The sequence below is a fragment of the Onthophagus taurus genome, chromosome 11 (assembly GCF_036711975.1).
Source record: "Onthophagus taurus isolate NC chromosome 11, IU_Otau_3.0, whole genome shotgun sequence".
NCBI lineage: Eukaryota > Metazoa > Arthropoda > Insecta > Coleoptera > Scarabaeidae > Onthophagus > Onthophagus taurus.
The window spans coordinates 26,016,251-26,030,883 of NC_091976.1; the positions used below are offsets into that span (position 1 = coordinate 26,016,251).

General features: G+C 30.7%; 1 protein-coding gene across 5 annotated transcripts in view; it reads right to left on the reverse strand.

Moving 5' to 3' along the window:
* Positions 1 to 14,633, reverse strand: part of LOC111416930 (MAGUK p55 family member stardust) — a 49,075-nt gene that overhangs the window by 23,198 nt on the left and 11,244 nt on the right. For all 5 annotated transcript variants that reach the window (XM_023049055.2, XM_023049054.2, XM_023049056.2 and 2 more), the window contains one exon: positions 13,525 to 14,081. In XM_023049055.2, coding sequence (XP_022904823.1) covers positions 13,525 to 14,081 — 557 coding nt within the window. The remainder of the gene's footprint in view (positions 1 to 13,524; positions 14,082 to 14,633) is intronic.

The following is a 14,633-nucleotide window of genomic DNA, read 5'->3' on the forward strand; positions in this document are numbered from 1 at the left end:
CGTTCACCGCAAACTATCAATTTAATAACAGTAATTCGTGTAACATTTCCAATCTCGTTGCTGTATGATTTTTGAATTTAAACGATTCCAATTATAAGTAAAACGTTATCCACTCACTTTTTGGCACGATTCTTCTTATTCAACTTCATAATCACAATAGCGTTATTTATTTATTTATAAAAACCAAATGTAACTCGCTCCATGGTTACCGCAAAACTGATTCTTTTAAAAAAATAATTTAATAGGTTTAGTAATTTGCGTGTTTGTAACCATACAAATTAATGTAGTGGGATTCATTCTACTCATTTCCGGTGTTGACGAAGTTGACGAAGTGGAAACGCGGTTTAAACCTAAACTGAATTAAACCCGATTCTGTGCCGGGAATAGTGACGTCAATATGGAGTACAATTGATTAAGTCCGAAATTGGAACTACAATGTTAAAATTGGGTTAATTTAAATCAATTTATTCCATAACTTGTATGTTATTTTGTGTTTTAAGTTGATCCGAGAAACGTGATTCACACATATTCCTTCGAAGAGGGAGAATGGAATAACCGATAGTTATTACAATGGAATTCGCATTTTAAAAGCGAAAGTAGGTGGGGTTCTTACTCTTTGGTTCATTAAGTTTCGAAATCTTTTGGGTTGAATATGTGTAATCTTAAGAAATGATTACAAAAGATCGAATTGGAATTTGCTTAATTAATTTTTCTTCTTCAACGCCAAATTAAAATTAAATTATAAATAAAACGAGGAATTTCTCTTTAAGATAAATTAGAACTTTCACGTCCTCAATCCATATCCGCGTTAATGGACATTCTTCTTCTAAACAAAGTGCATTTTCATTGTATTTCTTTAAAGAAAGCGCATTTTTGTTTCGAACCATGTAGAGATTCTACATACAACAGAAAAAAGAAGAAAAAGTAGAGAAACTTTTCCCCCCTTTTTAATTTTAATTATACATTTGAATGAAAAACGTGACCGGAAGTGGAACGGAGGTGGTTGTAGCGTAAATGAAGATCCCCCTCGAAGTCACTCGACTGGAAAAAAAGAAACAGGTAACGTTTTCACCTGTTTCGGTTTATTTTTGTGTTTAAAAGGTTTACGTTTTGTTATCTTGTTTTATTTATTTAGGCCAACTTTTAAAGCCAAGTGTTTATGATAACAGAATAGAAATGAATCATGGGTAATAGAGTTAAGAAAAACTTAATGTGTTTTAAGAACCCACTTAAAACAATTTTGAGTTGTGGAATTTTTATGGCCGCATTCTAATCGCTAAAGAAAATAACCGTTATAAATAATTAAATAGTTAAAAACAGCTTAATATTATCCCACGAGAATCAAAATTAACAAAACCACGGTTTCATCCAATTTTCACTTTTTCGAATTTTTCTCGATATTTATTCATCATAGAGCAAAAGTGTAAAAGATCAATATTGTTAAGAATAAAATTTGCTACAACTTTTGTTCTAAAAGTTTTTTTATGACAAGCTCCGATTCTCAAGTGCTACCATTAATAACTTGGAAAAGCAACAAATTCCTCAAATTTTCAAATTTCGTATATTTCTCAATATTGACGCATCTAAGAAAAAAAATACAACAGAGCAATATTGTTAACAATAAAATTTGCTACAAATTTTGTTCTAAAAGTTTTTTTGTAATATCCTCCGAATCCCGGATGTTACCACTACTTGGAAAAGCAACAAATTCATCAAATTTTCATATTTTCGTATTTTTCTCGATATTGACGCATTAAAGAACAAAAATGTAAGAGAGCAATATTGTTAATAATAAAATTTGCTACAACTTTTGTTCTAAAAGTTTTTTTATGACAAGCTCCAATTCTCGAGTGTTACCATTAATAACTTGAAAGAGCAACAAACTCCTCAAATTTTCAAATTTCGTATTTTTCTCGATATTGACGCATCTAAGAACAAAAATGTAAGAGAGCAATATTGTTAATAATATAATTTGCAACAACTTTTGTTCTAAAATTTTCTTGATGACAAGCTCTGATTCTCAAGTGCTGCCATTAATAATTTGAAAAACCAACAAATTCCTTAAATTTTCAAATTTCGTATTTTTCTCGATATTGACGCATCTAAGAACAAAAATGTAAGAGAGCAATATTATTAATAATAAAATTTGCTACAACTTTTGTTCTAAAAGTTTTTTTATGACAAGCCCCGATTCTCAAGTGCTACCATTAATAACTTGAAAAAGCAACAAATTCCGCAAATTTTCAAATTTCCTATTTTTTTCGATATTGACGCATCTAAGAACAAAAATGCAAGAGAGCAATATTGTTAACAATAAAATTTGCTTTAGCTTTTGTTCTAAAAGGTTTTTGATGATATGCTCCAATTCCCGAGTGTTACCACTACTTGAAAAAGCAACAAATTCGTCAAAATTTCAAATTTCTTATTTTTCTCGATATTGACGCATCTTAGAACAAAAATGTAAGAGAGCAATATTGTTAATAATAAAATTTGCTACAAATTTTATTCTAAAAGTTTTTTTGTAATATCCTCCCATTCCCGAATGTTACCACTAAGTACTTGGAAAAGCAACAAATTCATCAAATTTTCATATTTTCGTATTTTTCTCGATATTGACGCATCTAAGGACAAAAATGCAAGAGAGCAATATTGTTAAGAATAAAATTTGCTACAACTTTTGTTCTAAAAGTGTTTTTATGACATACTCCGATTCTCAAGTGTTACCATTAATATCTTCAGAAAGCAACAAATTCATCAAATTTTAAAATTGCTTATTTTTCTCGATATTGACGCATCTAAGAACAAAAATGGAAGAGAGCAATATTGTTAATAATAAAATTTGCTACAATTTTTGTTCTAAAAGTTTTTTATGACAAGCTCCGATTCTCAAGTACTACCATTAACAATTTAAAAAAGCAACAAATTGCTCAAATTTCGTATTTTTCTCGATATTGACGCATCTAAGAACAAAAATGCAAGAGAACAATATTGTTAACAATAAAATTTGCTACAGCTTTTGTTCTAAAAGTTTTTTGATGATATGCTCCAATTCCCGAGTGTTACCACTACTTGAAAAAGCAACAAATTCCTCAAATTTTCATATTTTTCTCGATATTGACGCATCTAAGAACAAAAATTGAAGAGAGCAATATTGTTAAGAATAACATTTGCTACAAATTTTATTCTAAAAGTTTTTTTGTAATATCCTCCGATTCCCGAATGTTACCACTACTTGAAAAAGCAACAAATTCATCCAATTTTCATATTTTCCTATTTTTCTCGATATTGACGCATCTAAGGACAAAAATGCAAGATAGCAATATTGTTAACAATAAAATTTGCTACAACTTTTATTCTAAAAGTGTTTTTATAGCATGCTCCGATTCTCAAATGCTACCATTAATATCTTCAGAAAGCAACAAATTTATCAAATTATTACGTATTACGCTATAAATAATTAAAAATAACTTAATATTATCCCACGAGACTCAAAATTAATAAAAAAAAAGATTGACCTGTACACGACCTTCGTTTCATTTTGGTTGAATGGCAAAAAGGTGGGGCCATAAAGGACAGGATGTTCCACGATTCCACGGCTTGGTAACTTTCGATAATGGCGCGCGATTCGATGCGTTACATAAAAATAGTGGAAATTTTCTTGTAAGCGAGAAAAAAGAAAAAGAAATAGGTGTTATCATGAGATCCTCGTTAACAGGCGGAACTAAAAAGAATAATTAGTGTTTTTCTAACCAATAGGCTTTTCATTCAAGGTTGATGGTAATCTGAGAGGATTTGATCTTCCGTAAAACGTCCATCAAGGTTGATTACAGCAATTAAATGATTATTAAGAAAATTACACCTTAAACGAATGACGTTATAAATCCATTGATAATAATTGTTCACGAATTAGTTAAAAATTGATCCTAGAAGCATTTTCGTTTTTAAATGATTATTCAGTTTTTATAACGGTTAACACGGTTTATTTCCTTAAGTAAAGCTAATTTATTTGAAAACTTCATAAATTTTTATAATAACACCAATTAACAGTACTTTTTAAACACTTCACGGTTTCTTAAACAATTTTTTTTCTTGTTATTCTCCATAAACTTTTCACGACTTTTAAATTTATTTGAACAAAAAATTATGTTCAAAAATCTAGGTAGAATTTCATTTATTTAAAGTATTTGTTATAATTGGAATGAAAGTTTAGTTAATAATTTTGTTTTTGTTAATTTAAACTAATTTGAGACGAATTTTGCGTTTGGTTTTAAAAATCCACCCATTTATGCCCAACCAGAAGTCCTCCATTCAGTACCACAACACTAAATACAAAAGCATCAATAGGAATAGTGAGAAAAATGTTTTCAATTGCGTTGAAATACACCATTACAAAACTAATCTGCTAGGCAGACTGTAAACCAGAGATATTTTTGTGCTTGATCAAAATGAATTTGTAGTAGTAAACTAAGTAGTTATGATGAAAACTAAGTAATGGTGCAACAAAATCAATTTGTGGTAACAGGAAATTAATTGGCAGAAAATTTAATTTTAAACCAACATATAGTTGTGATAAAAAATCAAGCTATGGCACTAAATAACCAAGATGTTGTAGAAGCAAATCAAGTTGTGGACTCAAACCAAGTTTAGCCAACTAGACGATTTCTGTAATATTAGATAATTGGTTTTGATCCATCCATGATCCACCTATCTGCCATGATTTATTAGGAAGTGCCTAAATTGGTTGCATATGGGAACGAAATCGAAGATTTCTCGAACTAGGCATCTCTAAACGTGGTTGGAAGTGTGGTAAATCTCTGAATATGAGTAAAGGGTTAGATAGGCCTAAGAACTCCGTCTATCTTCAGAAATAAAGCAGCAATTTCAAAAGAATAATTGATCATTATATTTTTGCCTATGGCCAAGATGCTGTGATCGAGATTATTAGAGATAAAACACGATACCTGACTTATTTTGGTAACTTTTGCAAGTCAGTATTTGAGACAGAATTAAATGACACTCACTAAATCGGCAATTTTTAGCCTATATTTCTAAGGTCTTTAGTTTTTAGAGTAATGGGCATCAAGACCATTAGAAACAAGTAGTAAATAATATAGTTACAGCTTAGCGCATTTTGTGTGTGACACCCGGTATATATTGCAGGACACGAGAGATTGTGATCAAGGTTGCCAAGTTTTATATTTATGACTGAGATAGATCATAGCCGAGACTCTGCATTCAAGACTTGTAAAGTTAACAATGGCGCCGAATCGGTCCAATCCAATCGGAAGTTAACAGTCGAGGTTGCTTACAGACGAGGAGCTACAATCGACACATCCAAGACAAAATTCCCGAGTGCTACCATTCTTAAACAGGCAACAAATTCATCAAATTTTCATATTTTCGTATTTTTCTCGATATTGATGCATCTAAGAACAAAAATATAAGAGAGCAATATTGTTAAGAATAAAATTTGCTATAACTTTTGTTGTAAAAGTTTTTTTACGATATGCTCCGATTCCCAAGTAGTATCATTAATAGCTTAAAAAGCAACAACTTTGTTAAATTTTAAAATGTTCTTATATTTCTCGATACTGACGCTTCTAAGAACAAAAGTGCAACAGAGCAATATTGTTAAGAACAATATTTGCTACAACTTTTGTTCTAAAAATATTCTTATGGCATGCTCCGATTCCCGAATGTTACCACTACTTGAAAAAGCAACAAATTCGTCAAATTTTCATATTTTCGTATTTTTCTCGATATTGATGCATCTAAGAACAAAAATGTAAGAGAGCAATATTATTAAGAATAAAATTTGCTACAACTTTTGTTCTAAAAGTTTTTTTATGATATGCTCCGATTTTCGAGTGTTATCATTAATAACTTGAAAAGCAACAAAAGTGCTAAATTTTAAAGTTTTCTTATTTTTCTCGATATTGACGCATCTAAGAACAAAAGTGCAAGAGAGCAATATTGTTAAGAACAATAGTTGCTACAACTTTTGTTCGAAAAATATTCTTATGACATGCTCCGATTCCCGAGTATTACCACTACTTGAAAAAACAACAAATTCATCAAATTTTCATATTTTCGTATTTGTTTCGATATTGACGCATCTAAGAACAAAAGTGTAAGAGAGCAATATTATTAACAATATAATTTGCTACAACTTTTGTTCTAAAAGTTTTTTTATGATATGCCCCGATTCCCAAGTGATACCATTAATATCTTAAAAAGCAACAAATTTGTTAAATTTTAAAATTTTCTTATATTTCTCGATATTGACGCATCTAAGAACAAAAGTGCAAGAGAGCAATATTGTTAAGAACAATATTTGCAACAACTTTTGTTCTTAAAGTATTTTGATGACATGCTCCGATTCCCGAGTGCTACCATTAATACCTTGAAAAAGCAACAAATTCATCAAATTTTCATATTTTCGTATTTGTTTCGATATTGACGCATCTAAGAACAAAAATGTAAGAGAGCAATATTATTAACAATAAAATTTGCTACAACTTTTGTTCTAAAAATTTTTTTGTGATATGCCCCGATTCCCAAGTTATACCATTAATATCTTAAAAAGCAACAAATTTGTTAAATTTTAAAATTTTCTTATATTTCTCGATATTGACGCATCTAAGAACAAAAGTGCAAGAGAGCAATATTGTAAAGAACAATATTTGCTACAACTTTTGTTCTAAAAATATTCTTATGACATGCTCCTGTTCCCGAGTGTTACTACTACTTGAAAAAGCAACAAATTCATCAAATTTTCATATTTTCGTATTTTTCTCGATATTGACGCATCTAAGAACAAAAATGTAAGAGAGCAATATTGTTAACAATATAATTTGCTACAACTTTTGTTCTAAAAGTTTTTTTATGATACGCTCCGATTCCCAAGTGCTATTATTAATAACTTGAAAAAGCAGCAAATTCATCAAATTCTCAAATTTTTGTATTTTTCTCGATATTGACGCATCTAAGCACAAAAATGCAAGAGAGCAATATTGTTAACAATAAAATTTTGTGTGTGACACCCGGTATATATTGCAGGACGCGAGAGATTGTGATTAAGGTTACCAAGTTTTATATTTATGACTGTGATAGATCATAGCTAAGGCGCTACAATTAAGACTTGTGAAGATAAAACTGGCACCGAATCGGTCAGAAATGACGATAAAGTTGCAAGCAATTTGTGGTAGAAGACAGTCGAGGTTGCTTACAGCCGACGAGCTACAATCAACCCATTCAAGACTAAATTCCCTTGGTTGGCACTTGTATTTTCTCTTGTAGCCAAGGTGTTTAAGTTGTATTTTGGAATCGGAATTGGAGATCAGTTTGGAATGTTATTCAAGTGTCTAAACGCAAAAATATTTAAATTTTGGTTTGGAACTCAGTTTGCAAAAAGATTGTATCTGATTACAAAAAACATTTTAGTTCCAGTTTGGAAAAAGATTTCATAACCAATTTGGGGAATGAAAATTGGAGTGATTATTTGATGGCTGAAAATTTCCTCAACGCCACTAGAATAATGAAAATAAACAAAAAGTACGTCATCAAGACCAAAAAAAAACATCGTGATCACATGATACGTTTGCTTAATTGAAGTTCATAATTGCAATCACTTACATACACAAATTAATATAACAAATTTGTGCTTTAACATAAAATTTTTCAGTAATAATAACGAAAGAAATTATTTATTGGTTTTTGATTCATTCCATAAAGTTAACCTCAAAAATTTTCAATTTAATCATTTAATAAACCACAAATTTATATTTATTTGCAATAAAACCAATTTATATGAAAAAAAAAAACCACAAAAAACTCCAATTTAATTAAATTTCAAATCACAACAAACCCAGAATATATAAAAATAATTATCTCACCAATAATGCTTTAAAATCCTCATAGCTTCAATAAAAACGTTTCTCTGTCTTTTTGGCTTTTCAAAAACTTAAAGTAAAGGGTTAATTTAAAGACATTTAATTTCCAACCAAAACAAAAAAGATGAACAACTTCGTCTTTTTTTTAAAATCCTTGTAAGTCCAAAAATATTTTTAGCCTTTTTCTAAAACCGGTAACTTCCATTCACGAATCACATTAAAAAATCTCTTCACGTATCCGAAAACAACAAAAAAAAAAGCACGCACCAAGATTCTTTAAGCACACTTTAAAGCTCTTGGCAGCGTTCCCGAACGCGTGACTGTCGCCAAGAAACTGCTTCTCGCGAACGATGGAGGTAAAACCGAGCCGGGCGAAGCAAAGAAAGAGTGGCCAACAAGTGGGTGTACCAACGCAGGTACGACGGAAGGTAGTTTTGGTTTTCGATGATTGTCTCGGTTCGGTTTAAGGAGATGGAGTGGTGTCTCAAAACTTGCATTCGGCGTCGGCCAGAGAAGTTCTCAGCGAATTCCACGCACCTGAGAGGAGGTTCCCCTCAAACGAAGAACACAAAAGAACTGTTTGGTCTTCACCAACCACCACCACCACCGTAAACCTGAGAGGACGCCGTGACTCGAATGCGACGGAATTCTGTAAATAACTCTTCGAATCCGAACTAAAGGCATTGAAGAGAATCTTTTTTTGGAATCGTTTTTGTTAATAGGACTGAAAAATCAGAAAACAATTGATCTATTAAAAAGTTTTTAATAATTTAATTTTATCGGGCATTCCAGAAAGGAATGACAAATGTTTAGGGTACATAATGTCCCAGATCTATTCAGAACCGAAGCAATATTGACGCTGTCCATTGATTACCTTCTCGGAGTGCTTCTAGGAAGAATACAGGCATAGTGAAAACGATAATTGTAGCAGTAATGGAACATTGTAGTGACGTTTCAGAAATTGCAAAAACGATTGCACAACATCTTCATTACTGCATTATGCAAAATCTTTAAAGATAAACGAAATTTGAGTTGCTCGATATTGACGCATCTAAGAGGAAAAGTGCAAGAGAGCAATAGTGTTAAGAATAACATTTGCTACAACTTTTCTTCTAAAAGTTTTTTTGTAATATTCTCCAATTCCCGAGTGTTACCATTATTAACTTGAAAAAGCAACAAATTCATTAAATTTTCATATTTTCGTATTTTTCTCGATATTGACGCATCTAAGAACAAAAATGCAAGAGAGCAATATTGTTAAGCACAATATTTGCTACAACTTTTGTTCTAAAAATTTTGTTATGTCATGCTCCGATTCCCGAGTGATACCATTAGTATCTTAAAAAGCAATAAATTTTTTAAATTTTAAAATTTTGTGATTTATCTCGGCATTGACGCATCTAAGAACAAAAATGCAAGAGAGCAATATTTAAAATTTGCTACAACTTTTGTTCTAACAGTTTTTTTGTAATGTGCTCCGATTCCCGAGGGTTACCACTACTTGAAAAAGCAACAAATTCATCAAATTTTCAAATTCTCTTATCTTTCTCGGCATTGACGCAACTAAGAAGAAAAATGTAAGAGAGCAATATTGTTAACAATAAAATTTGCTACAACTTTTGTTCTAAAAGTTTTTTTATGACATGCTCCGATTCCCAACTGGTACCATTAATATTGTAAAAAACAACAAATTTGATAAATTTTAAAATTTTCTTATTTATCTCGGCATTGACGCATCAAAGAACAAAAATGTAAGAGAGCAATATTGTTAACAATAAAATTTGCTACAACTTTTATTCTAAAAGTTTTTTTATGACATGCTCCGATTCCCAACTGATACCATTAATATCTTAAAAAGCAACAAATTTGTTAAATTTTTAAATTTTCTTTTTTACTTCGGCATTGACGCATCAAAGAACAAAAATGCAAGAGAGCAATATTGTTAAGAATAAAATTAGCTATAACTTTTGTTCTAAAAGTATTTTGATGACATGCTCCGATTCCCAAGTGTCATCATTAATACAATGAAAAAGCAACAAATTGTCAAATTTTCGTACTTTTCTCGATATTGACGCATCTAAGTACAAAAATGCAAGAGAGCAATATTGTTAAGAATAAAATTTGTTACAACTTTTGTTCTAAAAGTTTTTTGATGACATGCTCCGATTCCCGAGTGCTATCATTAATAACATGAAAAAGCAACAAATTCATCAAATTGTCCAATTCTCGTATTTTTTTCGATATTGACGCATCTAAGAACAACAATGCAAGAGGGCAAAATTGTTAACAATAAAATTTGCTACAACTTTTGTTCTAAAAGTTTTTTTGTAGTATGCTCCGATTCCCAAGTGTTATCACTACTTGAAAAAGCAACAAATTCATTAAATTTTCATACTTTCTTATTTTTCTCGGTATTGACGCATCTAAGAACAACAATGCAAGAGAGCAATATTGTTAAGAATAAAATTAGCTACAACTTTTGTTCTAAAAGTATTTTGATAACATGCTCCGATTCCCGAGTGTCATCATTAATACAATGAAAAAGCAACAAATTGTCAAATTTTCGTACTTTTCTCGATATTGACGCATCTAAGAACAACAATGTAACAGAGCAATATTGTTAACAATAAAATTTGCTACAACTTTTGTTCTAAAAGTTTTTTTGTAATATGCTCCAATTCCCGAGTGATACCATTAGTATCTTAAAAAGCAATAAATTTGTTAAATTTTAAAATATTGTGATTTATTTCGGCATTGACGCATCTAAGAACAAAAATGCAAGAGAGCAATATTGTTAACAATAAAATTTGCTACAACTTTTGTTCTAAAAGTTTTTTTGTAATATGCTCCAATTCCCGAATGATGTCATTATTAACTTGAAAAAGCAACAAATTTGTTAAATTTTAAAATTTTCTTATTTTTTTCGATATTGACGCATCTAAGAACAAAAATGTAAGACAGCAATATTGTTAAGAATAAAATTTGCTACAACTTTTGTTATAAAAGTTTTTTTGTAATATGCTCCAATTCCCGAGTGATACCATTAGTATCTTAAAAAGCAATAAATTTGTTAAATTTTAAAATTTTGTGATTTATCTCGGCATTGACGCATCTAAGAACAAAAATGCAAGAGAGCAATATTGTTAAAAATAAAATTTGCTACAACTTTTGTTCTAAAAGTTTTTTTGTAATATGCTCCGATTTCCGAGTGTCATCATTAATACAATGAAAAAGCAACAAATTGTCAAATTTTCGTACTTTTCTCGATATTGACGTATCTAAGAACAACAATGTAACAGAGCAATATTGTTAACAATAAAATTTGCTACAACTTTTGTTCGAAAAGTTTTTTGATAACATGCTCCGATTCCCGAGTGCTACCATTAATACCTTGAAAAAGCAACAAATTTGTTAAATTTTAAAATTTTCGTATTTTTCTCGATATTGACGCATCTAAGAACAAAAATGCAAGAGAGCGATATTGTTACCAATAAAACCTGCTACAACCTTTGTTCTAAAAGTTTTTTTATGATATGCTCCGATTCCCAAGTGGTACCATTAATATCTTAAAAAGCAACAAATTTGTTAAATTTTAAAATTTTCTTATATTTCTCGATATTGACGCATATAAGAACAAAAATGCAAGAGAGCAATATTGTTAAGAATAAAATTTGTTACAACTTTTGTTCTAAAAGTTTTTTGATGACATGCTCCGATTCCCGAGTGCTATCATTAATAACATGAAAAAGCAACAAATTCATCAAATTGTCCAATTCTCGTATTTTTTTCGATATTGACGCATCTAAGAACAACAATGCAAGAGGGCAATATTGTTAACAATAAAATTTGCTACAACTTTTGTTCTAAAAGTTTTTTTGTAGTATGCTCCGATTCCCAAGTGTTATCACTACTTGAAAAAGCAACAAATTCATTAAATTTTCATACTTTCTTATTTTTCTCGGTATTGACGCATCTAAGAACAACAATGCAAGAGAGCAATATTGTTAAGAATAAAATTAGCTACAACTTTTGTTCTAAAAGTATTTTGATGACATGCTCCGATTCCCGAGTGTCATCATTAATACAATGAAAAAGCAACAAATTGTCAAATTTTCGTACTTTTCTCGATATTGACGCATCTAAGAACAACAATGTAACAGAGCAATATTGTTAACAATAAAATTTGCTACAACTTTTGTTCGAAAAGTTTTTTGATGACATGCTCCGATTCCCGAGTGCTACCATTAATACCTTGAAAAAGCAACAAATTTGTTAAATTTTAAAATATTCGTATTTTTCTCGATATTGACGCATCTAAGAACAAAAATGCAAGAGAGCAATATTGTTAAGAATAAAATTTGTTACAACTTTTGTTCTAAAAGTTTTTTGATGACATGCTCCGATTCCCGAGTGCTATCATTAATAACATGAAAAAGCAACAAATTCATCAAATTGTCAAATTTTCGTATTTTTCTCGATATTGACGCATCTAAGAACAACAATGCAAGAGGGCAATATTGTTAACAATAAAATTTGCTACAACTTTTGTTCTAAAAGTTTTTTTGTAGTATGCTTCGATTCCCAAGTGTTATCACTACTTGAAAAAGCAACAAATTCATCAAATTTTCATACTTTCTTATTTTTCTCGGTATTGACGCATCTAAGAACAAAAATGCAAGAGAGCAATATTGTTAAGAATAAAATTTGCTACATCTTTTGTTCTAAAAATTTTTTTATGAGATGTTTCGATTCCCGAATGTTATCATTAATAATTTGTAAAAGAACGAAATTCATAAAATGTTTACATTTTCGTATTTTTCTCGATATTTTCGCATCTTACACCAAAAGTAAAAGAGAGCAATATTGTTAAGAATAAAATTTGCTACAACTTTTGTTCAAAAATTTGTTTGATAACATTGTTTTATTAAAAAGTTTTTGGCTTGAATAATTAATGATTAACAAAGATTTTTGTAATGAATCAAATAGAAAGAATCTCATCTAAAAAAATTTATGGAAAAATTTTTATTCTGTAGGTAGAAAGTTCAAGGAGTAACAATTAATACTTAATTAGTCATACCCAAAAAAGATGAAAAAAAAATTAAATGTTAAACACTTTCTAATATTATACAACTAATTGATTAATTAACATTTTAGTTACTTTATTCTAGATCGTAAACAAATATTTTTTTTCTTTGTTGTAACTACCATGAATTATTATTCTTAAAGCATTACTCATCAAAACGAAAATCCCCGGATGAGTTAAATTACCCTGCGTCTTCAAGCACACATCCGGTTTTATACGATCCTTTTTAATGAAGAAAACGACCGTTTCCATTAACGTAGTATTAATAATCAATCGGTAGATTCAAAAAAAAATTGATGTTGATGTAAACATAGACAAAGTTATGGAGATATGAACGCGACGTAGTTGTAAATTATTTTAGACGCCGATAGAAATTGATATGTGTGCCATTGTATGCAAATATGGAGGAAATAGTGGCGCGCTACAAGGAATGGCAATTAAGCTTCGATGGCACTTGAATGTCAATGAAGTAGGTGGTGAGCACCTTTACAAGCTCAATATAAGAGCTTAAAGATTTTTTTTCATTTTGAATAAATAAAATACGCTTACCTATTCTCCAAATCCAACCCCAATTTGTTATTATTGCTTTCAACTATAGCGGTAGTTTTTAATTTATTGTCTTGCGGAACTATAAGCATCTCCGTCCTTCCATTTTGAAAAGGGGACGAACCCCTTCTATCTCCTAGTTTCCTAACATCCAAAACTTGTCCACCGTTATCGGTTGTTTGAAATCCTCCACTTGCAGCAGGAACTTTATTGATGGTTTGTCCAGAAGCAGCAAACCTAACATCATTTGGAATGCTTTTGTTCCCGGTCGATTGGGCGGCTTCTTTGGGCGGTTGTTGTTTTCCAGATTCGAGATATTGGTTCAAAACGATGTTCTCTCCTATCGTTTCGTGTCCATTTGTTTGATTCGAGGGCAACAGCTGTTTATTGTTAACAGCATCTTCGGCTGATACCAAAGGAACAGCGGTTACCGCGGTTTTCGTACTGCTTACGGTCGGGTTGTTGTTTAAATTTTCCGATGCGTTTAGGGATGTTACGTAAAGGGGCGAGCTGTTGATAAACCCATTTAGGTCCTCTGTTGTTGTCGTTTGCCGATTTAACTAGAAAAAACGTTAAAAATAAGTCAATTGAAAACGGAAACAATCCTTCGCAATCGTAATTATGGTAATTTTACGACGGCTATAAAATTAAATTTATAGCCGACTCCAATAAAGCTAATTCCCAGGATTTTAAAACTTGATCGAAAAACTTCCCTTAATAAGACCCCATTTTTTTCTAAGTAAATAAAAAAAAATTTGTGGGAAAAATAAATAATGAAATCTATTCTGTTCTTTAAGACATGTCAAGTGGTTCAAGTAGATCCATCAAATCCAAGAGGATCAAGTGTCTTCGTGGTATTCGAACCGTTGCAAAGACAATATAGGGAACACAGGTACACAAGATATCGTTGACATAAAACAGAACGCATTCCGGAGGTTCCGCAGACTACGCCCTGTGATGTGAAGATTATGTAAGATTTTAAGGAAAGGTCATGTATTAAAAAATTCTTTTTAAACCAGAAATAACTTTTCAACGTTGATAAAACATAAAGCGCTAAAAGGTACCGAAATTTGAACATTCCAACATGCATCGAAGCACAAACTAAAAAAAAA